Source organism: Cnephaeus nilssonii (genome assembly GCF_951640355.1).
Source record: "Cnephaeus nilssonii genome assembly, chromosome: 6".
In the NCBI taxonomy this organism is placed as follows: domain Eukaryota; kingdom Metazoa; phylum Chordata; class Mammalia; order Chiroptera; family Vespertilionidae; genus Cnephaeus; species Cnephaeus nilssonii.
In genome coordinates, this window is record NC_137077.1 from 54,779,913 (window position 1) to 54,806,140 (window position 26,228).

Consider the following 26,228-nt stretch of genomic DNA (forward strand, 5'->3'; position numbering starts at 1 on the left):
AGGGAGTCCCCTTCTAGAGTCCTATCCTGGCATCACCTGGAGGGCATGGTATTTTGTCACCCATCCACTACCACCCTTTACATCTCCAGCCAGACCAAAGACACAGCCCATGAAGAAAGAATCCTGTGGGTTACTCAGTGTTGGGATTTGCGGTGGGAGTTGCTGACACCATACCTTTCACTAGCTGGATATGAAAGAAACTTACCCCTGGCCTGTGATTCCCTGTAGTAATTCTCTCCAGGGTGCCTGTCTCCTTCCCATACTTTCTCACTGCTGAGCTTCTGAGGAAGGGAGTAAGCTTTTGCCACCGAGAAGGAAAGGAGATGAAGTGGGGGAATCCAGGGTCTGAGTTGCAAGGGAGGATGGCCAGGTCTTCTAGTTGAGTCTTCTTTGCCACTTGCCCCTCTTCCTCTCCCTTTGCCTTCCCAAATCACACAACTGCATCTGCATTTTCAATGCACGGCACCCCTGAATCCATCTTTTCAACCGAGCATGCTGTCCTTGATCAGGCTACTGTACCAGGTGGTCACCCAGCCCAAGAAGCTGCAGAACCAGGGCCTCCGTGTGGCTGGGACCTGGGCCCATTGCTGTAGCCACATCTAATTAGCTTGGTGGCTCACCTGCAGCTGAATGTCCATTATGGCGCTGAGAGCCGGCACCAACTCTACTAGAAGACAATGGGCCATTGACTGGTCCATCAAGGTGGATGACAACACGTGGGTAGCTGTGCCAAGCCTGTGTTGGCTGCTAGCCAAATACCACCCCACCCAGCCCTCTCCCAGGGCAAACACTTTGGCTGCACATGAAGAATGAACAGCAGAACTGGCTACGTGCTAAGCAAGTGCTGCAGCTATTGGAGGCAGCACTGGCCATAGGATGCTGTGGCCTCACTGGTCCTGTGGATGATGTGGAAGTCTGCATCGATTGGGCATGGATTTCATGGACATCAGGGACCCTGCAGTCGGGAGATCTTGTACCTCTTCCCTCTTGGCCAAGAGAAGAATCCTAGTGTAATAAGTTCTATTTCCAGTACCAAGTGCTCAAGGTGAGCAGGCTAGCCTGGGACAGTCTTCCACGGGCTGGACCTAGAGCCCTTACCAGGTGCCCAGGACATACCATTCAGGTAACCTAACCAAGGCAACCTAGCTATGAAGTGGAGGGCCTACTTTCAAAATTAGATCTGACTCCAAAGTTCCTGCTCTTAACCAAAACTACCCCATCCTCTCACTTCTCCAAGCAGCCCCCACTCCCTTCCTCTCCTCTAAACTCCACACCCTAACTCCTTTCCAGAACCAGGGTCATCTTGGGAGTCACTTCTCTGCTCCCTGGATCCCCACTGTTGCTCTGACCTACCTGTCTCCTTCTTCTACATCAACCCAAAGCTGTTGTACACGATGGAGCCTCTGACCTATCACCTCGGTGCCCTTAGAGACTGAGAATAATACCCAGCCACCAGCCACAGCAGGAGGCGCCCTCTAGGGGGGCCCTCTCCCACCTCCAGTTCCCCACCTTGCCCAAGGCCATTCCCTGACCCACTTCTTCAAGAACAGACCAGCAGCTCACCCCCTAGACAAAATCATTTCCTCTTTAATTGCTGTTGAAGAAGATTCACACCACCTGTCTCTGAGGAGATGGGGGCAATGCCCCCTCCCCTTCCCAATTACCTGGTCCTTTGCAAAATATTTTAGCCAGGAAAAAAAAAAAAAAAAAGACCGGAAACCACTGACACAGAGGACCCAAGGGCTGGGTTGACTGAGGGAGGCAGGGCTGGGCCAGGTAAGTCCACCCCGCCACCCATTTTCTGGGGATAGGGCAGGGGGGCTGGAAACCCTCCCAGCCACCTCACATCTTCTTACCCTGGCTGGGAGGGATCATGGGGTTGAGGGAATGGTCTGGAGAAGCTCCAGTGGGAGGGAGGGGCTGTATATGAAAAATAGTGGGACAGGGGTCCCATTGTAGGGGTGCCCCCTACCCCAGATCACCACGGGCGCTGCACAGTCACAGGTACGCAGTCACGGTCACAGACACTCACAACCCAAGAGCACCCCCACCCCACCCCACCCTCTTCCCTCCCTTGGCTTCCCCTACCCTGAAACACCCTCCCCAAGCCCCTGCCCACCCCTGTCCCCTTGTTGGGGAACAAAGCAATAAATTACAAGGCTGCTCCCCAGCCCCCGTAGCCTGCTCCTGCTCCATCCCTTCTCCCTCCTAAGATAGTAATGAGGAGGGACCCAGGCTCTTGGCTCCCCCAGCCCTTTAGCTTCCATCCATGGGTGGCTTCAGGGGGACGTCTTGATTTCCACTCCTCATGGTCCCTTTCACGGAAAGGGTTGGGGACCCCCCTACCCCTCATGGGCAGCAGGGGTCCTGCCCCTCGCTGCCCTTCCCCTTCACTGGGCAGTGAGATTAGCATGGAAGGGGTGGGGTCCCTTATTGGCCCCAAGTCCCGGGGCTAGCCCTCCCCGAATTAAGCCCTCCCTCTGGCGTGGCGTCGCCCCAGGAGCCAGCCTGGGGATGTGCTCCAGGCCTTGGGATTGTCAAGCACAGGCAGGACCGGATCGCTCCCCCGCCCTTAGGGGGCGCGAGTGGGCATCGTTGGCCCAGGAGCAGGGAAGCGCGGGCGTCCCCTTCCTCAAACACCGAACGGGTAGACCCAGAGCAATCCAAGGGTGCAAACAGTGGAGAGGGGGCGTGTCGGGCGGGGTCTCCATGCCTCGTTGGGGAGAAGGAGGTGCGTTTGTGTCTTCCGGGGGGGGGGGGGGGGGCGTGAGGGCTGTGCCTTCGTGGGGGGAAGAAGTGCTCTCAAGGGGCGGGGGGCGGGTTGGAATGGTGAGTGGGTGCATCTGTCCAGCGGTCCACCCGGTGCGGTCGTGCCCGGCCCGTGGGGGTGTCTCTCCCGCTGGGCCACTATACCAGCGCGACGGGGGCGTCGGCGCGGCCCATGCTGGCGGCGCTGCTCCGGCGGCGGGGGCTGGGCGTGGCGATAATGCTGGGCGTGGTGGCCGCGCTGGGGGTGGTGGCGGCGCTGCCGCCCTCGCCGGGGCAGCCGTGCTGGAGGAGGATGTCGGCGCACAGCTGGCTCCCGGCCTGGCGGGCGTAGAACAGCGCGGTGCGGCCCTGCGCGTCCCGGGCGGCCACGTCGGCGCCGTACTGCGGGCGGAAACGGCCGGTTATCGCGCAGCCCCGGGGGGCCACCTGCACGCCGCTCCCCAAGACTTCCGGGCCCACTTACAGGGTCCCTGTGAGGATACCAGGCTCCCCCTGCCTGGCTGTTTCCGGGACGGAGCCCCCCAAGACCCCTTCACCCACCCCCACTCACGTACCCACAGCAGCAGCTGCGTGATGACGACGTGGGCGAGCTCGGCCGCCAGGTGCAGTGGGGAGCGAAGCTGCGGGTCTTCTACGCTGGTGTCTAGCGGCCCGTGTCGCGCGTGGGCCAGAAGCAGGAGGACGGCGGCCACGTCCTGAGCCTGCACTGCAGCCCACAGCTGGCGGCCCAGAGGCTCCTCCGGAGAACCCAGCGGCGCCAGGAACAGCAGCTGCTCGTACTTGGCGCGAATCCATGACTCACGCTCCTCCCTGCAAGACCAGGATCAATGGGAAGGGCTCTCGGGACCCCCACTCAGGACACCCCCCGCCGTGGCCTCTCTTGGGAGCCCCCCAATCTGTTCCCTCGCACATACCGCGAGGAGTCCCGCGTGGGTTTGGCTCGGCCCCGCGTGTTGCTCTCCCACACGCGGTTGGCCATATCGTTGCCAATTGCCGTCAGCACCAGGGTCAGCTCCCGAGGCCAGTCGTCCAAATCCAGCGAGCGGACGCGGGACAGGTGTGTGCCCAGGTTCCGGTGAATGCCCGAGCACTCGATGCAGATGAGTGCGCCCAGGTTTAAACTGGCCCACGTGGGGTCTGGGGACGGAGTGAGAAATTGGCTCCCCGCAGAGCAAACACGGGCACCCACCCCGAAACCACACTCCCTCCCGGGCCCCTCCACTGCCCCCTTGCGCTCACTGGGAGCCCCGCAGTCCACGCAGATAGAGTTCCCCTTGGCGTTCCGGATCGCCTGGATAGCCACGGCTTCGCTTTGGCTGTCTGTGCGCAGCTGCAGAAAGGGCTGGGTTATTACTGACTCTCCCTCGGAGCCCTTCTCCAGACACTCACCTCTGCTTTCCCCCCAAACCGTTCACCCCCATTACCTTGACCTTGCTGCTCTCACAGCATTGCAGACTGGCTAGGATCTGGCTCTCAATTGCCTGGACCCAGGCATCCCGCTCCTCAAAACTGGCGGCCTCAAAGTGCCACGTCTGACCAGTGCTGGACACGATCAAGAACTCGAAGTTTTCCTCTGGGTGGGGGGATGGGATGGGGTCATGAGGGAGAGAGTTCAAACAAGAGCTGCCTTCCCCAAACCTTCCTCCCTGATGTCCACCCCAAGCCCCTGGGAGTGGGCAGAGGGGCTGGGGAAGCAGAGGTGGGGGAGAGCAGGAAGCCCGCGCACATGCAGGGGAAGGCAGGGGCACCCCCACCCCTCTGCACCCCAGCTGAGCGCCCCTCCCAGCTCCCCGCTTGTTACCTGCTTTATAAATATTTCTTAAACTACCAAAGGATTTTAGTTTCCACATTTTGCGCTTGGCTGGTTTCCCGAAGCGAAGGATATAGAGATAGAATAGAGAGCAGAACAGAGAAAAAGACCAAGAAAGAGAGAAAGAGGGAGATGGAGAGATGGAGAGAGAGTGACAGAGTGCCAGAGACAAAGCAGGACAGACAGGTGGGGAGAGAAAGCAGAACTAAAGTCAGTGGCCCCGGAGCAGAGTAGAGCGGAAGCCAAGAGCCATGAGAGCAGGCAGATCTGGAGACTGGGTCTGAGCACCCAGCAGAGAGCAGGGGCGGTGGGGACCGGTTATCATGGTCAATGAGGAGCCGGGTCTCTGGGAGGGGAAGGGATGGTCAGGATCTGAGTAAACATGGGGAAAGGGTACAGGCCTGGGGTGAGGGGGTCTGAGGTTGAAAAGTCTTGAGGATTTGGGGGATTCACTGGGGTCAAGAGCTGTCAGGGGAGCTTGGCGATCATAGGAAGTTGCTGGGAACAGGGGCTGGATGGTCAGGAGCTGAGGAGTCAAAGGGGGACATTGAGACCAGGGGCTGAGTCCCTGGGGGTCATGGGGCTCTGGGTGCAGGAGCTGAGGTGGTAAACAGAGTTGAGGGCAGGAAGGGGAAGTAGAGGGTCATTAGGAGAGGGGTCATTGATCAAGGGGTGCTGGGGACTGCTGGGGTAAAAGGCATTGACTGGGCAACGAGAGGAAGGACGAGGGCTGAGGAGTGTCCATTCATTTTCTCACTAAATTATGTGCAAAGTGGTAATGATAGTCAAGCACTCAGCTCAGACACTTTTCCTCCTCCTGCAGGAACTAGGCCCGGGATCTAGAGTTGGGGGTGAGGGTCCAGAGTGGGAGTGCAACTGCCCACCAAGGCCTCACCTTCAGCCTGTCCAGCGGAGCCTTCAGTCTTGGACGGTGTTGTCAATTTTTTCCTCCTCTGCTTCTTCACCATGGGAGAAGGAGGAGGTTCCCGACTCAGGGGGCTCAGGTCTCCAGATGGGGTACAGTCTTAGGAAGGGGGACACAGCTGCCTCAGTTGCCCCTCCACAGATTTCCTGATTTCATCATAGCCTGTCTCCTCCCCTGAACTAGCTTTGGCATTTTAGGGTTCCCTCCTTTCAACTGTCCCTCTCCAGGAGGTCCCCCTTGATTATTCCTGAGGAGGTGGGCAGATGAGTGGTTTAGAGTCAGACCTGTACTCAGATCCTGGCTCTGCCACTTACTGGCCTTGAGACCTTGAGCAAGTCACTTAATCTTCTGAGCCTCAGTTTCTTCATCCCTAAAATGGGGATAATAATCTTGACCTGACAAGGTTGTTGTAAGGATTACTTGTTACAATGTTACTTGCTATTTTAAATAAATTAAGAAAATATATATATATATATTATAATTTATTTAATATATATATAAACATTCCAAACACTGAATGCTGCCTATGTGCTAGACAATGTTCTCAGTTTTTTTAAGCCTTAAAGCAACCCTTTCAGGTAGAAACTGTTTATCTCCATTTTATAGATGAGGAAACTGAGTCATGGAGAGATCAAGTAACTTGCCCCAGTGGCAAGCCAGGATTCAAGTTCAGGCAATTTAGCTCTAGAACCCACTTGTCTTAAACATCATGATGAACACGATAATGCTGAGCTTGGTTCCTGCACCCAGTAGATGCTTAATGTATGCACCCATGCATTGGATTCCACTCTCCAAGCTTCCACCCCAATTTCATCTCCCACCCACATCCCATCTGGATCTGGAAGATAGTGGATGGAAGATGGGTCCGCACTGACCAGTGCTGAGGGCTCGGGCCAAATTCCGGTCTGGCTTCAGCAAGTGCTTGGATGTCTGATCTGATGGTGGCTGCAGGGAACTGGGGCTGGAGCTTGAGCTTGGCGTGGGAGTAGTGGCCTCTGTTGGAAGGAGAAGAATATAAAACCTCAGTGAGCCACTCAGTCTCTGGGCCCATGCCTTAGTGGTACATCTTTGTCACCCACCTTCTCACTTATCCAGTCCCTACTTCCCTACCACCCCTCCTTTCCCCTAGCCCTGGCTCCTCTGTCATGAGCCCCACTCACCAGGGCCTTCACCCATCTGGACAGTGCTCATGTCCTTGACGAGCCCATTGATGCTGGCTGAGGGGCCAAAAGCAGAGATGGCGCGTGGGGGCCGCTTGCCAGGGACTTTGACTGTTGTTCGTAGCAAGTCCATCTCCTTGCCGTGGGTACTATGGATGTAGTCCTGGAGGGGCACAGGGGTTGAGAATATAGGGAAGGTTGGTGGTGCTGGGAAGCAACTAATAGTAGGAAGTAGAGAAGGACTCAAGAGGGGGCGCTCATTAAAAAAATTTTTTTTAAAGAAAAGAAAAAAAGCCTGGCCAGCATGGCTCAGTGGTTGAGTATCGACCGAAGTCACGGTTCAATTCCAATCAGGGCACATGCCCGGGTTTTGTGCTCAATCCCCACTAGGGGGCATGCAGGAGGCAGCCAATCAATGATTCTCTCTCATCATTGATGTTTCTATCTCTCTCTCCCTCTCCCTTCCTCTCTGAAATCAATAATATATATATATATATATATATATATATATATATATATATATATATATATATATATATGGGGGGTCATAGAGCTCAGTGGGCTGAGATGAGCTTCTAGGGGGTGAGCCAAACAGTATTGGCTCAGCATTGTCTCCCCCGGAAAGCATTCCCTGAGTGGCAGGCCAGGTGCAGGCCCTTTCTCCATGCTCTCTCCCTAGGCTGAAAGTTCCTGGGGAGATGTTGTTACCTTTTCATCCCCGGGATGGGCACCTGGGAGGTACCTAACCTTCAACATGCTTGCTAAACTTAAGAGAACCAGACGAGCTTCCCAGAAGTATTAGTGTTTGTCGGAGGCACAGACTCGTAGAGCTGGAAGGGGTCTAAGGCCAGCCCTGTGGCCGGCCAGCCTCTGCCACTCACGTTAATGCTGGGGTGGTAAAGTAGGAAGCCGTTACTGGACAGGGTCACGTATTTCTTCTTCCATTCTTTGTTCAAGGAATTGCCACTTCGCTTTAGTAGAAAGCTCTGTGGTATGGAGAAAGACATGTGGGTGAGCCCAGTTAGGATCAGCTGCCTCCAGCCTGCCCTCAGCCCCTGGACCACCCACCTGTTTAATGGGAATGGCTCGCCCACTCCCTGTTGTCTCTCCCCGACTGTCCAAGCTCCGCTTTTCAGAGTCACTGCCCCGGCGATTCTGGAATGGTTATTGGCATCAGTTAGAGGATGGATGGAGGGATACACTGATGGAAGGACAGGAAAGACAGATGAATAAGGGCCCAAAAGAGGGGTCTAGGGACCAGAGAAGATGGGCAGGTAACAGGGGACAGGGGATGGGGGTCAGCATATCCAATACCGCAAAAAGGCTGGTCCTGCGCTTGGCTGCCCGGTGCAGGGACCCTGGGGTGCTCAATCCAGCCACTGCCACTGCCTCAGCTCGGAGCTCGCGGTGACCAACATTGGGTGAGGATGGGAGGGAAGAAGAGTAGTCGCTAGTGTGGCCCCCGTTACTAGCCTGGAGAAGTCAAAATAGCTGAGATGCTCCCATCCCACCATGCTTCAGTGACATTTAGTTATGAGCAACCTGAGAAATTCCTTGATCTCATCACCATTTATGTGTATTAGCATTAATAAGCAAACTCCTCACTAGCATAGTCATAGTGCTTTAGTTTTACAAAGTTGACTTCACAAGTTTTTGCCATATAATTTTCCTAACAACCTTGGGAGGTTTAGGTGACTTGCTCAAAGACATTGCAAACGATGTTTGAAACAGTGTAGTTTTCCAGTCCAATGCACTTTTACAAATGGTGTCACTACCATTCCCACCTGTCTCCCCCCGCCCCACAGCCTCCTTGGGCACTCTGAACCTATCCTTGAATCACCAGCCACTCAGATTCTTACCAGCCCCTCGGTGGACCCTGAAACCCCCAACTCACCTGCCCAGCTACGGGAGTGGAAGCAGCTGAGTGGCTTGGGGAGCTGGGCAGGGATTTGCAGGCAGCCAGAAGCTGTTGCTGTTTGCGTAAGGTCACCACCTTCTGGGCCACTGAAGGGGGGAGGGGAAGGAGGTGTGAGCTGGGCAGATACCCAAGAACACCCTTCGGTGCCCAGCTTTGAGAAATCCCCAAGAGATAACATAGGCCCCAAGTTCCTTATCAGTGTGGCCTTCGTGCCACATGTAACCTTTCCAGCTCCTCCAGTCCAGAAAGACCTGTGGCTATTAAGCAAGACTTCTCTGACCTCCCTGATCCCCCCTGCCTCCCACACTGGCTAACGACCTACCTATCATCCCCAGAGAGAGGCCTGGATGCGCAACCTCCAAGACTATCCCAGGCCTCAAGCCCCGTTTCCCACATTTGCTGGGATGACCACACTCACCCTCCTGGAAGACCCGGTCCACATTGAGCCCATAGGTCGCACACGTCTCGTAGTAGCTGCAGCGTTTCATGTCTGCGCACAGAGCTCTGGCACGAGCATCGCCCACGACCCGAGGGGAAGAGGCACTGATCCTGTCTGAGGACACAGGAAAGAAGCGGGATCAAGGCCCTTCCCCGTCTTTCCTGCTTTCCTTTCCCTTGGGCTCCGGGCCCAGGCTGGACCCACCAGGGACAGGGTGTGAGAGAGTCTCTCTCCTGTGGCCGGTGGGATGGAGTACAGAGCCTTCTTTAAGTTCTGGCCCCAGCTCAAATGCCCAGCTGCGTTATGAGTAGGCTGAGTGCACTCTGTATCTGTCTTCAGAAAACCCTTCAGAGTCGGGTGGAGCTTCCTGACAAGATCTAAAATGGTGGAGGCTCACAAGTGACAATCACCCTGTCCTGCAAACCCAATGAACCCTGAACTGAAAGGGAGGACGCCTGGCATGTGAACTAGGAAAAGGCTGAATAGCCGTGCGTAACAGGTGGCCTGCTCACTCTGCCCCGGGAAACCTGGAGGCAAGCGACAGGTGGGGGCAGGCACCTGCTGGACAGGCATCCAGACAGCCCTGCCAGCCTCACACAGGTGGTCGTGGAAGAAGCTTTTCTCGGCCCTGGTGGAGAGTCTGAGCACCTGAGTCACTTCTTTAAAAGGTTTTCTGCCCTCTGTGCTTTCTCCATCATTTCCTGTGTGCGTTCTCTTTGTTTTAAATAGGTTCCTTTGAAAGGTGTCAGCCTGACCCAGCTGCGGCAAGGGAGAGTGGAAAAGGCTTTCTGTCAGCCCTAGGGACTGAGCTTTCTTTCCCGTGGTGATGGCATCAGGAAATGAGAGCATAAGAACACATGACGGGCGACATCTCCGAGGATGGAGATGCTACTGTAGCCGTCCCTTCCTCCCGGGAGAGCCTCCTTCTCTCTGCTCAGGTCCTGGGAAGTTAGTGTTGGTTTAATGGCTCCCTTATCTGGAGATCAGGCTCCTTCCAGAGGTAACTAGAATCCACGTGGCCATTTCTATACCTCACCAAGGTCTCTTGTATGTTGGGCAATACCCCAGTAGCCGTCAGTAGTACCTTCCCAGCCCCTCTTTACCTTGCGTCCCCACCAATGCCAGCGCCAGACCTCCTCGTCCCTCGCCCCGAAGGGAGCTCAGCTGCCCGTGGAGACGGCTCACGGCCTGGAAACTGTTCTCATCCTCCAGGCTGAAGACCAAGATCACAGCATCTGCCCAGCCTGAGAACTTGCGGGGGGTGAGGAGACAAAGAGAGGGTCAAACAAGCCCACTTCTTTCGATGCTATTCCCAGTTAGATCTGGGAAACCAGAGCCTACTCCCTTGGCCAGTGCTGACCCCAGCAAGCCTGCCTACCCCATACCTCACCCCTCACCTTGGCATCAGGTGCCCCAGCTTCCTCTCGGATCAACACCAGATGAGTCTGTCCATCCACCAACATCTCCTTCTTGTGCTGCTCACCTGTGCAGAAAGGTTGGAAGTGATAGGTCAGGGGTCACAGGTCACCAGACCACCCCATCATCCCTCTATTTTGGCTGTCATGGCCTCATCCTTCCCTCTGGTCTCCATTCCCACCTAGTCATTGATCACACTGCCTAGTCACTAGTCCTGGATCCCTGACCCCAATCCTTAGTTTACTATGGCTCCTAAGAACTCACTCTCTGTCTTCTCCAGCACCTGGTATGAACCAGTCAGGAATCGATGGATGAGCGATGACTTCCCACTCCTGGCGTCGCCCAGTACACCCTGCAGACAAGTTTGTAGAGCAGAGATTACAGGAGTTTAGAGGTGGCAGTATGCTTGAGTCTGGAGAACTTGAAGAGATTGGCAGTGTTAAATCATCCAGGGAGGGTCCCACAGGGCCTGGATGACAGTCAGGAGCGCATCTGGGAAGATCAGGCCCCGAGTATGGCAAGAAATAATCCCAAAAAGCTGAATAATGTCAGCCACTCAGTACCATTTGTGTGTGTGTATGTGTGTGTGTGTGTGTGTGTGTGTGTGTGTGTGTGTGTGTGTGTGTTGTGCTGTTTAGAAAACATACTAGATGTGTGTATAGGGGGGAGGGAGCATGGCATAGCCCTAGGCACTGGTTGAAAAGTTTTACCCAATCTAGGCAATAGAACATGAAGGACTATAGGAGAGATCCCAGAAGTGAGGAGAAGCCTGAAAGACAACCATGGATAAACAGGGAAAAAGAGACTAAAGAAAAAGTTGTGAGGTTGTAGCAAGCCTCAGGAAGGTGCCATGAAGGTAGAATCTCAGGAGAACTAAAAAACGATTCCCTTTTCTCACAGAGAGAGGGGAAGGGAGAGATGAAGGAGAGAGAGTTGAGAGCGCAGTGAACAGGAGGGCAGCCTTCCTGCGGACAAGGGGACCAGGTACCTACCAGGCGCAGTTCAGGAATGGAGCGGCTCAAAGTCCATTCCTGGCTATTGACCACAGCCTCTGTAATGGGAAAGGCGCCGTAAGAGGGGATGCTCCAGGCTCAGGAGGACTTCCAACCCGCAGCCACCCCTCCGCCTTTCGCAGCTTCTCTTAACCCTCAGATCCCTGCCTGGGCTGGGGAGCTGCGTGGAAAGGCTAGGTTTGAGAGTGGTCCCCAGTCCTCCCATCCTAGCCAGCTCTCCGCACAGCTGTTGCTGCCGCTCAGTGGTTGCTTAGCAACAGAGTCAGCAAGACGAAAATACTTCACTTGGCATCTCCCTTAAAACACATCCCCAAACTGTAAGTCCCTGCCCCAGACCTTGAGACCAGGGCTCTGACAGCGGTGGGTCCTTTCCTCGGGAAGAATTTAAGAGGGTCTCCTACCCAAATGCCTGTCTGATTCCCGGGCTGACCCTAGGAGGCGGGGCTGGAACATAGAAGGGAGTGGATCTTCCTCCATCTCCATTTCACAGGAGAGAAACTGAGGTGAGGGATATGCCTTCCCTTTTTCAAGGTCAATGGCTGAAGGCCCTGACCCCTCTCCACAGCCCAAGGAATGGTGCTTGGATTTTCTATGCCCCCTTCTCCCACAACCATCCCCACAAGCATGCTCCAAAAGAAACGTGGGGAAGGGCTCCACTCCCTGGCGGAGAGAAGCCACAGGCCTGGAGGAGTGGGAGGAGGCAGGATGCTCCTTCCGCCCGCCGGGTCCAGCCCCCGCGCCTGACACTGGCCGGACGTTCCCGGGGTGCCGCAGCTGCGGTGGGAACTCTGGGATCCGGAGCCATCTGCTCCCACCCGCTCCAGAGCCAAACCCCGGGAGCCGCCCCCGCTCCCGGACCTGCCTCCCCTCCAGGAGTGTGAGCTAAACCATGAGTCCCTCGCCTCTCTTCCAGGAGGAAAAAGATAAGAACTAAAGACACCCCCTCCCGGGGAACGAAACACCACCTCCTCCGTACCCCTCCCAAGTCTCCAGGGGGGAAGAATTGCCTTTGCAGCAGGTCCCCCCTTGAGTCACTCCTGGTCAGCCCCCTGGGGGTTTCAATTAGGCTCTGGGGCCTGGGTGGGCAGTGGGGCAAGTGAGGCTTCCTTCCGCCCCCTCTCACTTCACGGGCAAGTGTTCCTGTTCCCCACGACCCAGTCCCTAGCTCCCTGACTTCCCAATCCACCTGCATGGAAAGAAACAGTCCCTTCCTGCTGCCCCGCCAGCCTGCTCCCAGCCCAGGGGAGGGCCTGCCCCTGGCCAGCAGCTGCCTGCAAGGTCATTCTCATGCCACCTGCCCCCAGTGCTCAGGGGAAACTGAGGCTTCCTAACCCCCTTCCCCTTCAATGTCCCTCTGGGCAAGGCAAAGTCCTGTTCCCATGTTCCCAGACTCCAGCTGGGGCTGGAAGTGGGGTCTGGAGCTTGAGCAATTTCCAACAGTCATTCTGACCGAGGGTATTATTTTCCCAGAAAGCTCTGAGGCTTTCTGAATCCCCCTGAAATCAAGTCATTTCTCATGTCCCACCGTGTAGCTCCTCACGCCCGTCAGGACCTCTTATGAATCCTTCCCCCCCGTCCTTGGCAGAGGAGTCAGCCCGGTTCCTCTGCCCACCCAGGAGAGGAGCTCCCCGGTTCCGTCCTGCACAGGGCTCCCCCGGCCCAAGCTGCGCCTTCCAGGCGCCCTCCCCGCCCGGTTCTCAGACTCTGGTCCTACTCACTAGGGGAGGTGCGGAGCTCTGCGCCCAGCAGCTCCCGGGACCCGCTGCCAGAGGACAGGCCCGGGGGTCCAGCAGGGGGCCCGGTGCCAGGAGGCCCCCCTGTGCTCTTGGTGAAGATGCCGCTGATAAACTTGAGCATCTTGCGATCCCGAGTGGATGCTCGGCCCCCCTCCCGGCCGCGTTTCAGCCCCGGAGCCGGGGGCTCCAGAGTGTTGGGAGGTGCAGGCCCCGTTGGCATCGCGGAGGCGACGGTGAGAGCAGTGGCTGGAGCCGAGGTTGCTGGGATGGTGAGTGGAGGAGGAGAGCCGGCAGGTGGTCCGGGGTGCAAGTCACTGTTGTCCAAGGTCTTACTCTTGCCTTTCCGGGGGGACAGTTTCCCTCGGGCTCCGGACCCAGCTCCGACCCCACCAGGGGCCGTGGCTGCCGTTCCTCCCGCCCCTGCGGCAGCGGCGGCGGCAGCTCCCGTCCCAGCGCCGCTCTTTGACCCCTTGACCCTGGGCTTGCCCTCGCTTTCGGGCCATGACAGGCGGCTACCTGCGCCCTTGCCCGCGCAGGCTTTGGCGCCACTCGTGGTCACGGTCTTGCAAGGCTTGGGAGCCGGCGGAGGAGGCGCCACCTTAAGCCTCCGGCTGCCAGTGCCCGGGTGCGGGGAGGACGAGCCGGGGACGCCACCTCCCGCCCGGCCTTCAGGTTCTGGGCCCCCCCAGCTCGGGCTGCTGAGCAGGGGGCGCCGAGAGGAGGTGGGAGCGGCCCCGGGCTTGGGGTCGGGGCTCAGCCCCCCGGAAAGCGGGGGGCCCGGAGGGGCGGCCCAGAGGGAGAGGCGGCGGCCGGGAGCCGGGGAGACGGGGCGGGCGGGACTGGCCGGAACCGGGGACAGGGCGGGGGTCTCGGCGCCCTCGGCGCCCCCAGCGCCCGCGCTGCTCGTGCTGATCCACAGCGCATCCTGCCGGTGGAAGAGACGCTCGTGCCGCTTCTTGCCCGGCTCCTCCGAGCCTCGGGGGCTGCCAGGATCCCCAGTCTCCGCGCCTCTGGTCCCAGGGGCGCCCGCTGCGACCGCAGACGGGGAAGGCGGCGGCGGAGGCACCGACTCGAGCTTGACCAGGGTCAGCGAGATGAGGTAGGTCGTTGTCCGGCGCTGAAGCGCGCCCGCGCCCCGGCTCATGGGGCCCCGAGACCCCCGAGCTGGGGAGGGGAGGGGGCTCCCCTGGACTGCCTCAGGGGGGCCCGGCCATGGGGCCGCCCTGCTCGCCGCCCCCAGCCCCCGGACCCCGCTGAGCCCCCGGCCCGGCTCCGCTGTCGCCGCCGCCTCCGCCGCCTCCGCTTGCGCCCCCCTCCCATCACACGGGGCGCCCCCTCCCCATGCTCCCCGCCCTGCGCCCCCACCCCGTCGGAGCCCCGGGACCTTGGTGCTGCTCCAGGGAGGCGCGCCGGGCCGTGCACCCCGGCCTGGGTGGGGGCGCTGAATGGGCGGGGAGGGCGGGGAAGACAGGAGTGGGGGCAAATAGGGGAGAGGGAGGGAAAGGGGGACCTGAGGCTTGGGGAGAAGAGGAATGGGTGCGGGGGAGGCAGAGGCGGGGAATGGGGACTCGAGGGACAGGGTGAGGGTCGGAAGGGGGTCCCTAGGAGGGTGGGGAGCTAAATGGGGCTGGTCGTGCGGGGGATTCGCAGGGGCGCGGGGAGGATGCTGGGGATGGAGATACAGTCGCCGGCGGGGGAGGAAGGGGGGAAGCCGGAGGGGTGGGAACCCACGGGTGTGGGGTCTGGGAGGGGAGGGGCGTGAGATCCGGGCGAAGGGTCCGGGGGGCTCGCCGGGGCTCGGCTCGGTCCGGATGCGCGCTGTGTCCGGGCGCTCCCCTCACATTGAGGAGGAGGCAGCCCCCACCCCCCCATCGCTCCCCCACCTTCTCTCTACCAGCACGGCTGTCTGCGAAGGCGGTGCAAAATCCAGGACTGGATTTTTCTCCCAAACCCTGGGCTGGATTCCCTGGAACTTGGACTCACCTACTCCAACACTCTAGCCCCCTCCCCGAGCACAGCACAGTAAGGGAGCGCGGCTGTTGGGTGCGGCATTCAAGGACTGGGGTAAAAATCAGTCTAGGAGTGAACAGCCCGCTGCGAAAACGGAGCAAATTCTGGGGAAGCTGATGCCGAAAGGTGGGGAACTCCGAAATGCTGTTCCCAGGACCCCTTGTCTCCCCCAGGCACTTGCACGTGTCCCTTCCCCATAACCCAGCCCCCTCGCCCACCTCCACCCCCACTCAGGCGATACATCAGTGAGGCCACGTTTTGAACACAACTGTCCCAAAGTGAACTTGAAAAGTGTTCCCTGGGGACGGGGACAAACACGGAACTTAGCAGGATAGGAAGGAGGGGAGGGTGCCTCCGGCAGGGAGAGACCTGGGGGCTCAGAACAGCCCAGGCAGAAATGTGAATCAAAGGCTGCAGCTGGAGGTGGAAGGAGAAGGAATATGTCTACAGATTGACACCCCCCCCCCATACTAAAATGCATCCCGTCTCCATAGCAACCCCAGCTCCAAGAGTGCCTCAGAAACAGCGGGGATAAGCCGAGAGGAGGGATCCGTGTACATGGTGGTGTGTGTGTGTGTGAGGCGGGGGACTGCCATGTGATGTGGGGTTCATGGAGGCACCACCCTCACCACTAGTTACCTACATGTGGGTTATTTAGCGCCCCCGAATATAAGGAGCCCCTCAGTTCCTGTAGCTCCCACTCTCTAGGGACCCTGCAGTGCAAGGCTCACTGTCCTCAAGCCGGGGGAGAAGGATCAAGGGGTTAGGCCGACGGGCAACCGAGATGGAGACCCTGCAAGGCTGGGGTGGGAGTTAGGTGAGGCCTCCCGCCAGCCTTGGCGAACCCACCCCTGGACTCGGGGAGTCTCAGCGTTCCCCTAATTTGGCGTCCCATCCTCCTGACGCAGCCGAGACTATAATAGTGCTGTCGTGGGCGGCTCTTGGAGCAGGAGCCCGTGGCGTGCGCGGCCTGGTAGGGGTGGAGGGTGGAGGGCGGTACCGGGATGCTGGATACCCTTTGTTTCCCCCTAGACCTGTACCCAACCCCTCCCCGGGCCTGCCCCGAGACCCGCAGCCTCCCCACGCACCCCGCCCTTGCAGCGTCAAGATAACACCATCCCCAGGACAGGAGACCCTTCAGTAGTCTTTTCTGAAAGAGAGTGAAGGAGATTTGTTGATTCTGGCTTAATTTTTTTTTTCCTTCCATCGGTGGCCCCAGTTTTCCTTAAGGTGTCCCCTTAAAGGGAACAGAATCCCGACTCTTGGGGAGAGTGGAACAAATCACTTAGGAAAAGTGGAGTCTTCTCAGAGATGACAGCCTCTACCCCTCCTCACCCCCTCCTCCAGAGCTAAGCAGAGGCCTCTACCTGCCCTAGACATGCCCTCTCCCCCCTATTTTTCTACAGGAATGGGGCTTGGAGTTCCTCCCTAGGAGGCCCCATGGGGCCACTTCCCCTAGGTCTGCCTTTCCAACAATTAACGCTGTAGGGAGGGTGTCAGCTGTGGTTCTTGGCAGAGGGTGGGGGACAGGAGGCACCAGCGTCAGAAGGGCAGTAGGGAGGGTATTATCAGACTGTTCCCTTAGGAACCCGAACCAAACTGTTCCTTCCAAAAGTTGTGCTCTGGTGGCCTTTACCATCAGAGAGATCTGGCAGGAGGTCTTCTGTACCGCCCCCATCTGCCACCCCCAAGTAGCGGCTAAAAATGGAGAGGCTGGAAGACACCAGGATATGGAGGGTGTGCTTCTCCCAGACACCTTTCCTGAGCAAAGGAGCCCGCTTTTGTTAGCTCGCTGCCACCCCGGAGGTCATGAGACGGGAACGGTCCAGAGAGCCCTCCAGTTCCATCAGGTCCTGAGTGGTGGTGCCTCGTGGATGGATGAGCCCTTCCTGCCAGGGCCCCACCACAGCGTTGAAGCTGGGGTGGGCAGGAGGATGTGGCGGATGGTGTTGCCATGGCAGCACTTCCTTCCTGCATTGTCATCACTTGTGTGCTAAGGGCACTGAGAAGGTAGAGCGGAAGGTGTGTGGGGGGAAGACAGGAACCGGAGCATGGAGAAGAGAGGGGACCTAGAAGAGTCCTGAGGCACTTCTCTGCACGTCGGCTGTGCAGAGCATGCTGCGTGAATGTTAGTGTGTGCCTGGGGGCCTGGGATTCTCTGTATGGTCGTTTTCATGTGTGTACGCATTTGTGTGTGTGTTTCTCTGTACAGCTGGAGAACAAGAGGTCACTGATCCCTCGTGGGTCCTGGGAATGAACACATTATCCAGTCCCAGAACCTCCTGCCCCAGGCGGCTTCCTGCCACGGATTCCCCAGGCAGGGTCCAAGCCTACCACATGCTCACCCACTTCTCCATTTCCAAGAAGGTCAGCTCAGCAGTGACCTGTATTTTGATCCCCTAGGAGAAGGCTCCGAGTTGGGGAAAGAGGAAGAAAGACACCTCCCATGTCTTTTTCCGTCTTTTCCAAATGTATTCTTCCCCGAAATCCCAGCTCCATCTTGGGGACTACTAGGAAATGGCTTACTGGGAAGTGATGTAGGACCCATTAAACTCTTCTATGCCCCTTCTGGTCCCCGATACCCCCAAGTTGGGAGCTAACCCTTCTCTTACCTCGTATGCTGTTCAGGGAGGCCTGGATGCTGTCACGAAGTTCCGAGTCGCCCACCCTCTCTGCCAGTTTCCTGAGGCGGCTTAGAGCCTGCTTGGCTACCTCATGTCGTTTGACTTCTGCTCTCACTGCAGCTACAGCCAGCTGCCTTTGGGCGTGCATGTTACCCAAACCTGCCTTGCCAGGCTAACAGCAACCTCTGGCCCTGAAGCCCATGGCCCCACAGCCCCCAAACTCCAGAAGGCCCCTTCTGCTGTGCCCCAGAACTCCCCGCCCCTGCCCGCCCTTCCGTCTGTCGGCCTCACTTCCTGACTGGTGAGTTTCAAACCCACAGCCTGGGACAGCACTACCTCCTGCACCTCCCACTCCCTCTAGTGTTGGCTCATCAGCTCTGCCAGCCAGCCTCTGCTAAGATTTCCCTGTCAGGTAAATGGAGAAACCTTAATAAGCATCCAAGCACCCTAGGGCCTCCTGTGGGAGGTGGCTGATTAAGATGGGTGTTGGTGCTGGGAGAATGTGGCAAGCCAGGTCCCAGGTGCAATCCTAAACTCTTAGTGACCTACAGATTTGTGTCAGTCTCAAGCTTGCAGGAATCCATACACACTTAGCCTGTCACTCTTAGAGCCCTGCATTCCAGTTTAGAGTTGTAATCACCACCCACTCTACACATCTAAAGAGCTTGCATCCTTACCTCTTGCAATGTAACCCTTCCTCAGTCAGCTACCCACTGCAACCACCTCCTGGTTAAAAGGGTCAAGCAGTTATGGGGAAAATAGGTTATGGAGAAGGACCGTAACCTATAACCAGGCAAAACCACCATGCTCCATGTTCAATTACTTCCATAATAATTAACTTGTCTATAACACAATAGTTAACAACATACCTTCATATATATCATGTTCATGACAGGCCCAAGGGGTAGGATTAGTATTCAGCAAAGAAAACGGAAGCTCAGAGAGGCCAGAAGAAAGTGAAACAAAGAGGTGGCTCTCGATCTTCTAATTCTGATACCCTTTTACCACACCACCCAACTGGTTGGCTGCTTGCCAACCAATCCCCCTTAACCCTAATGCCATTGTCTTGCTCTTGGTTTAGGACCAGAAAAAGAAGAGGGTAGATGAATTCAAGAACAGAACAAAGATGCAGGGAGGATGAGGGGAGAAATGGTGGATGGTTTGATCTAATTACTTTGTTTCAAGACTCCAACCTTTCTGGCCCTGCCAAATGTCTGTTCTTCTGCATATCAATTTATAAAAGATAGGGGATTGTAGCTATATGAATATGTCTGCAGCTGGAGATAAGGAAACTGAGGTTGAGATTACCCACTGGAACCTGTAAAATTGTCTGAACAGTAACTAATACTTAGTATTTACTATGTGTCAGGTACTGTTCCAAGCATTTTACATATATTAACTCATTCAGTCCTCACAACAACTCAAGAGGTAGGTGTATTGTTATTTATCTACATTTTACAGATGAGGAAACAGGCACAGAAAGCTTAACTAATTGGCCAAAGATTACACAGTTAGTGATTGGAAAACTGGAACCATGCAGTCTGACTAGCAATAAGACTATATACTGCTTCTGCAGTCATTGAATCCAAGTACACACATACTTAAACCATTCTGTGGGGTTGAAGGGAGGTTTTTCATTTGTATTCCTACTAAGACTGCTTCTTCCTCTTTTCCCATTCCCATAAAAATGGCAGCGTGTCCAAGCACTTGTTCAATAATAAACATATGTTGACCAACCATCCACTGTGCCCACCCCAGAGTGAAAATGTGTGACTCTTCCTTACTCTGATTTATTCATATTCCAGACCCCTCCCTTCGTCATTTTTTGCAAGCTCTGGGCCAGGCATGTGTTCTGAAGGCATCAGGCACACCCATGTCTGTGGCTTTGTCACATATAGTAGTGCACTGACCAAGGCTGCTGTTTTACATTTTTAATATCGAGTATATTCACACCCGTTAGGGGGGGATATGGAACGGGACATGTGTACTAGTGGACATGCTTGCAAATGTGTAAGGATTTGCTGGTGTTGCTGTGCCCAAACCAGGACCTCTGTGGTTGGGCTAAATAACTCAATATTTTGCTCCTCTGGGTGTTCCCGAGTGTGATGCAATAACAACAAACAATGGCATCATCGTGAGGTCACTGTAGGACAAGGGAGGAGCCCTTTCGCCTAGCCCGGGCAGTCCTGTCTTCTCTCTCTTCGCCGGAGTTTCTCCAAAACCTCCTCTCCGGGATTAGCCTCTTCCAGCTGCGACGAGGGAAAGCTTCACTTTCATCCGGGGTTTCCAAGTTTAGGCACTGATCTCTAGGCGAATCTTTGCAAGCCCTGCCTCCACTCTTAAGTTTCATCCTATAAAGAACCTAAAGGAGGGGCCGGGAGGCGGGTCAGTAACGCAATGCAGATTGATTGGCATTCAGGCCGTCGACGTTCTGTTTTAGCCCTGAGTTTCTCCAATCCAGAGGCAGGGGTGGGACGGTGCAGGCGCAGAGAATTGGGTTTAGGTGGACTAGATTTAAAGAGACAGAAGCTGTCGGGGTCCAGGAAGACTGTCCCTAAGACCCTCTCCCTAAGTCCTTGGGACCACTGGGGTCCCCAAAGCTGGGGAGATGGTTTGCGGTGGCTTTGCCTGCTCCAAGAATGCGCTGTGCGCGCTCAACGTGGTCTACATGGTGAGGTTTTGGAGGTGGGGAAAGCTTCAAGGTGGAGAGGCGAGTGGGGAGATTATTCAGGGGACTTCCGGTGGGTAGAGGGGTGTACTGAGTGTTCCAGGAAGATTCCCAGGAACTTCCGGCGAAGAGGGAATTCCTGGGGACTTCCGTGGGTAGAGGGGAGACTTCCGGTGATCGGAGGGTTTGTTTGGGGGTGGCGGAATGAACTAGGGGTTGTGGGAACAAAGACCTCTCCCTCCTTTTTGTGAACTTTAGTTTCTCCCAAAATAGAAGTGATGGATGAAGCTAAAGGTTCGGTTTTTATATTCATAGATTACTATCCTGCAACCCCCCACCCCCACTCCATCCCAGCCATTCTGACCTCCTAGGGTAGGAGTGCCCAGGGATGTTACAGATCCCCATAGCACCTCCTCTCCTTCTAGTCCCGGGTGCCCTGTAAGGCCTTGGGCTGTGCTGCACGCTAGAGTTCTGATATGTATCCTGCTTTCTATTTCCCGTAGCTGGTAGGCTTATTGCTCATCGGAGTGGCTGCTTGGGGTAAGGGCCTGGGTCTGGTATCCAGCATCCATATCATCGGAGGAGTCATTGCTGTGGGAGTCTTCCTCCTACTCATCGCAGTGGCTGGACTGGTCGGTGCTATTAACCACCACCAAGTTCTGCTGTTCTTTGTATCCTTACCCAAAGTGATGGGGCACTAGAGAACTCTTGGGAGGGCTGAATGGGCTAGGAAGAAATTAGACCTCAGGGATCTGGGGGGACATGTCTCTGCTCTGCTCTATGAAACCGGGGCTAATGGTTTTATTGCTTTCAACTGACATAGTTGTGTAAGTTCTATGAATAGATAAAATCAGATGATTGTTAGAGGTGGAACATAAAGGAATCTAGGACTTTTTCCCCATAACTCTTCCTCTCAGTACATGATCATCCTTGGTTTGGTCTTCGTCTTCCAGTTTGGAATCTCTTGGTCATGCCTGGCCATTAACCGAAGCAAACAGGTAAGGGGATAACCTTTCAAGTACTTGCATTTTCCTCTAACCTCTAACTCCCTAACAGTCTTGCCCCAAAGATCATTCTTAGATCTACCACTTCCAGACTCGAGCTATTTGCTTCCCTAGGATGTCTGGCTAATTTTCCATGACAATGTAAGAGAACCTTAGGTGGATATTTATCATTGGGACTGTATAACTGTGATACACTCCTCCTCACCTCGCGCCCCCCCCTGCCCCGCCCAATGTTGACTCCCTTTGCTGGAGTAGGGAAATTGAGGTACTTGAACTGAGATCAAAATGTAGGGAGAATCTTAAGGTTAGCAGCATCAAATAATTTCCCTCTGCGTATATATCCTCCAGACAGATGTCATCAATGCTTCTTGGTGGGTCATGAGCAACAAGACCCGGGATGAACTGGAAAGAAGTTTTGATTGTTGTGGCTTATTCAACCTCACAACCATGTATCAACAAGATTATGCTTTTTGCACTGCAGTGAGTTGGCGGGGAAGGGTGGGTAGGAAAATTGGGGAAGGACAGTGCCTAAATTGGTAGGTTTTAGTTTGAATAGGATTGCCTCTCTAGCAGCTCTCTTATATTGGGGCTGTGTGCTGCTGTGTTGGGAGTGGGTATGGATCCAAAAGCTATAGAGAACTAGCTAAATGGGATTTCAATCAGTAAGATACTGATCAAAACTGGTAAATTTCTAGGGTCATTTATCATAGGTGTTGGGACAGGGCATCTCTTAGCAACTCTGCATCCTCCACACACACTCTTTATCCTAGGTCTGCAAGAGCCGGAGACCCACATGCCAGATGTGTGGAGAAAAGTTTCTTAAACATTCAGATGAAGCCCTAAAAATCCTGGGGGGTGTTGGACTCTTCTTTAGCTTTACAGAGGTAACGTTCTCCAGTCCTCTCATATGCACCCTTTCTCTACATCTGTAAGTCAGCCCCAAAGATTCAGAATTGGTGCTTATCTTTTTCCCTTTCTTTCTACAGATCCTTGGTGTCTGGCTCGCAATGAGATTTCGGAATCAGAAGGATCCTCGAGCCAACCCCAGTGCCTTTCTATGAGACTTTGGATCCTTTTGACTTCTCTCCTGTTCTCCCTAAGCTTTTTCTTCCTCCCTTAGGGAAAACCCAGGCTCAGTGACCTTTTTTGTTGGAGAAAGAGGAAAGGCCCTTTGCCGTCCCCTAAAGGTGACTGAATAGCAAGGCTCTCTGCCTTGACAAGATTATGAGGAATACAGAGAAGCCTCTTCTTTCCCTGAGTGGATATGGGAAGCTCCTGAGAGTGTATGAGATGGTATGGGGGTCGGAGTCATTCCTGGCTGTCTCCCCTCTCCTCCCTTCCACATGCCGGACCACCACAATACATCCTGGCCTGGCTCCAAGGGGAAACCAAGGACAGAGCCAGAGAGAAAACCACCAAGAAATCTTTCTTGTAATAACAGGACCGTTTTGGGGGAAGGTCAATGAATATAAAAATAAAAGCCATTTAAACTCCAATTCAAAGCAGCAAATTGAATGCCTGCCTTGTCTTCTCTTACCAGTTGAGGGGCTCCACTGACTATGTAGGCCCTGTAACCTAAGGAGAATCTATCTGCCAAATGGTTTTTCCAAATCCCCAAATGGCAAAGCCAATCAAAGGAAGAAACATTAAAAAAAAAAAGACCATATTTCTTTGTTTTGTTTTTTTCCCCCCGTATAAAAAAGGATCCCAATATCAAGGTGAGGAAGGGGAGAACAAGGGACATGCTCCTTGGTATAAGGAAACAGGAGGGCAGGAGAAGGATAATCCCCAAAGGAGGAGAGGGAGGGGAATGTCATTAAGGCAGCCAGCAAGATATTCTCTGTAAAAAGTTGGAGGAAGTGACTCCACAGCCTCAGATAAAAAGACACAGAGCGCCTTCTCGGTGGGAGGCTCTGCACTCTAGTGTTCAAAGGAAGGTAAATGACAGCTTCTCTTGGTTCTGTTGCAGCTACTCCATTGCTCACTCTGGGTTACCTTCTTCCTTTTGTAGATAAGAGTGCTGCAGGGCTCGGAAGGCAGAGATTCGCTTGTGTGGGTTAAAAGTCAGCATTTCCTGAGAGGGGAGACAAAGGTCCGAAAGTCAGTCGTGAGGGGGGAAAAAAAACCCAAAAACGACTTTTGCTCACCCTCAACAATACTAGGACGGGCTATTTTCTACATTCCTCTTTGTGGATGGCCAATCACAATAGCAAAAGACTAGCTCATCCAACAACCGAGTCTCAGGAACCACGATGGTTTGGGTCCCTTTTCTATTACTACATTTTTCACCCCAATCTCACCCCATTCCCTTGCCCAAACCCAGTACCAGCAGCAGCTGTGCTCCAGACTTCTCCATCTCCGGTATCACCGACTGCACTGGGCAGGGCCCTCTGGGGGGGAAGGCTCCTCGGGGTAGAGACACATCTCGGGGCCAATCTTCCTCTGGAGGCAGCCCAATCAGGCTGTGGGGGATAGGAAAACTCCGGTCAGGGGGGTCCTCCAAGGCTCCACCCCAGGGGCAGAGCCAAATGCTACCAGGGCTCAGCAGTAGAAAAAGACTCAGAATGAGCATGTTTTTCCCCTTGCCAGTCACTTACTCAAAGATTTTGCCCAATTGGTCAGCTTCAGAGTTTCCGCAGAAGAGAGGCCTAAGGTGAGAAGGGACACAACATCATTTTCAAAGATGTGGTAGCCGAATGGTGAATGCTTAAGTGGTTCAAAGAGAGGGTACGGAAACTAAAGGGATAGTAAGTTCCTAATTCCATTTCAGAGCTTCTAGTTACAGACAAGGTGGTCAGTAGTACTCAAGTGAAAGAATGGGCAAGATATGGAGATGATTTTTAAGAGATTTGGGAAGTTCAAAATAGTTCAGGATCCTTAGGTCCCATACTTTCGACGAAACATCTCTGCAAAGATACAGCCAACACTCCACAAGTCCACAGGTGTTGCGTATGTAGACTGCAGGAGAACTTCCGGGGCACGGTACCAGAGTGTAACAACCTAATGGGAATTAGAAGAGTGGATAGGGCCCTGCGGGTTACCATAAAGCACAACCACTTAACTGATGTCACAAAACACATGACTTCTCGACTGCTATTGGGCGCTTTCCTACCCCCAACCAGAACCCATTTTGGCTAACATCTTTCTACTGACCACAGGTGTAAGTGCCATCTGGTAGCTGTAGATTCTGGCCAGGCCAAAGTCGGCCAGCTTGACTGTCCCACCACTTGTCACCAGAATATTCTCTGGCTTCAGGTCTCGGTGAACAATGCAATTGGCGTGAAGAAAATCCAGGCCTCTTAGAAACTGGCGCATCAGATCCTGGTTTGGAAGGGGGAGGTACAGAGCAACTGGAAACTAGGCGCCATACCTGAAATCACAACGGCTTCTACTGCACGGGTCCCAATGTACCTCTCTCATCGTCTGCCCACCCCACGCACCTTGATGGTCTCCACTGGCAAGCCTGGTGGGGGTGCCTTGTCCAGATATGTCCGTAGGTCTTGGTCCACATGCTCAAACACCAGGGTCACTTTGGTCTCCCGGTCAGTTCGGGCGGTGGCACAGACATCCATCAGCCTGGCCGGAACAAATGGTGGGTTACTCATGGATCAACCCCTTTTGGCCCCAACATGACCTTCCCTATGCTATTTCCTCAGGATCCTCACTCCTCTCCAGACCACCACGCCCCACATCTAGGTGTCTTTCCCCCTTTACTACCCACTCCCAACCCTTCACCTTCTCACCGGACAACATTGGGATGCTCAAAAGCCTCCAGCCGCCTCAGTAAGGCCACCTCACGAACTGTGCTGATGGGAAGGCCCCCTCCGGCACCTCCTCCATTGGGGACTCTCACGCTCTTGAGGGCCACAAAGTGGCCACTGTGTGGATCACGGGCCTTGTACACCGTCCCATAGGCACCAACACCAATCTCAGCCACTGGCTCATACCGAGGGGTAGCCATTCTCAGATCAGAGAAGACCCTACAATCACAGAGACTCCTACCACCGAAATTCCCTTCCAGAGTTCGGATGGTCTGAGCCTACAGCAACAAAGTAACTCCAGAAAAAGAAAAAACACATCACAAAGACACACCACCAGCACCCCTCCCCTTCCCAGTCCTCCAAGAGGCCAGGCCCGCCCCTCAGGTAATACAATGACTCCAGCCCCAACCCCTTCAGCCACGTGAGGCCCTAGAATTTTTTTTAAAAAAATCTCTTTTCCTTTGGGACCGTCGCGCCGGCCACAAAGAAAGAGCCCACACGACACACCCCCTGCATCGAAGATCCTACACCCCAGCCCTAACACTACCCCTGCCACGACCACAAAGGACCAGATTACGCCCTGCCCCACGTCCCTCCCTCCAGCGACCCTTCTGTGACTAGCCCGCGGAGGAAGCCAGAGTGGTTGAGAATGGTCTCCATTCCCGGGTAGGGGCTGCTCTTACTTCTCCCCGCGCCGGGGACTGCGGGGGCGGACCGTTATCGGGGCCCAGGAGCCGGTTTCTGCGGAGCCATACACTCGAGCTCAGTCCGGAGCAGCTGGACCGCACGGGCCCGACCATAGACACAGGCCGCGAGCTAGAGCGGACCCCTCACCCCCACCCGCACCATGTGACCAGCTGCCAAAGAGGCGCGCGGAAACCCGGGGGGAGGGGCGAACGCCGGACGTTCGGGGCACGTGACCAGCCACTCCTGCGCAGAGGGGCCGGGAGCGGCTTTGCCTGGTTGGGGGGCGGC

At 55.3% G+C, this 26,228-nt stretch overlaps 3 protein-coding genes across 6 annotated transcripts; 1 reads left to right on the plus strand and 2 right to left on the minus strand.

Moving 5' to 3' along the window:
• Nucleotides 1-2,890: 2,890 nt before the first annotated feature.
• AGAP2 (ArfGAP with GTPase domain, ankyrin repeat and PH domain 2) lies at nucleotides 2,891-17,968 on the minus strand (the record flags this gene model as incomplete). 3 transcript variants are annotated; one of them, XM_079775433.1, is made up of 19 exons in its annotated part: nucleotides 2,891-3,150; nucleotides 3,324-3,579; nucleotides 3,684-3,906; nucleotides 4,009-4,099; nucleotides 4,194-4,342; nucleotides 4,571-4,630; nucleotides 5,475-5,603; nucleotides 6,380-6,499; nucleotides 6,665-6,827; nucleotides 7,546-7,650; nucleotides 7,733-7,819; nucleotides 7,979-8,137; nucleotides 8,559-8,668; nucleotides 9,001-9,135; nucleotides 10,125-10,272; nucleotides 10,419-10,504; nucleotides 10,702-10,789; nucleotides 11,430-11,488; nucleotides 13,169-14,345. In XM_079775433.1, 19 exons carry the CDS (start codon nucleotides 14,328-14,330, stop codon nucleotides 2,908-2,910), a joined length of 3,573 nt encoding a protein of 1,190 aa, XP_079631559.1. In that variant the 3' UTR covers nucleotides 2,891-2,907. The 3 variants fall into 3 exon arrangements, with proteins under 3 accessions (XP_079631559.1, XP_079631561.1, XP_079631560.1); XM_079775435.1 differs by lacking the exons at nucleotides 4,571-4,630; nucleotides 13,169-14,345 and adding an exon at nucleotides 17,809-17,968; XM_079775434.1 differs by lacking the exon at nucleotides 4,571-4,630 and having other exon boundaries at nucleotides 13,169-14,330.
• Nucleotides 17,969-20,273: 2,305 nt separating this feature from the next.
• On the plus strand, nucleotides 20,274-23,004 carry TSPAN31 (tetraspanin 31). The gene is made up of 6 exons (XM_079774073.1): nucleotides 20,274-20,491; nucleotides 20,992-21,159; nucleotides 21,406-21,486; nucleotides 21,841-21,972; nucleotides 22,263-22,376; nucleotides 22,479-23,004. Exons 1-6 carry the CDS (start codon nucleotides 20,429-20,431, stop codon nucleotides 22,551-22,553), a joined length of 633 nt encoding a protein of 210 aa, XP_079630199.1. The 5' UTR covers nucleotides 20,274-20,428; the 3' UTR covers nucleotides 22,554-23,004.
• Nucleotides 23,005-23,190: 186 nt separating this feature from the next.
• On the minus strand, nucleotides 23,191-26,076 carry CDK4 (cyclin dependent kinase 4). Of its 2 annotated transcripts, none has more exons than XM_079774072.1 (8): nucleotides 25,937-26,069; nucleotides 25,236-25,548; nucleotides 24,933-25,068; nucleotides 24,646-24,813; nucleotides 24,383-24,492; nucleotides 24,090-24,140; nucleotides 23,819-23,954; nucleotides 23,191-23,566 (listed from the first exon to the last, which is right to left on the minus strand). In XM_079774072.1, the coding sequence occupies exons 2-8, from the start codon at nucleotides 25,451-25,453 to the stop codon at nucleotides 23,474-23,476; spliced, it is 912 nt and encodes a 303-aa protein (XP_079630198.1). In that variant the 5' UTR covers nucleotides 25,454-25,548; nucleotides 25,937-26,069; the 3' UTR covers nucleotides 23,191-23,473. The 2 variants fall into 2 exon arrangements, with proteins under 2 accessions (XP_079630198.1, XP_079630197.1); XM_079774071.1 differs by having other exon boundaries at nucleotides 23,192-23,566; nucleotides 25,236-25,472; nucleotides 25,937-26,076.
• Nucleotides 26,077-26,228: the final 152 nt, after the last annotated feature.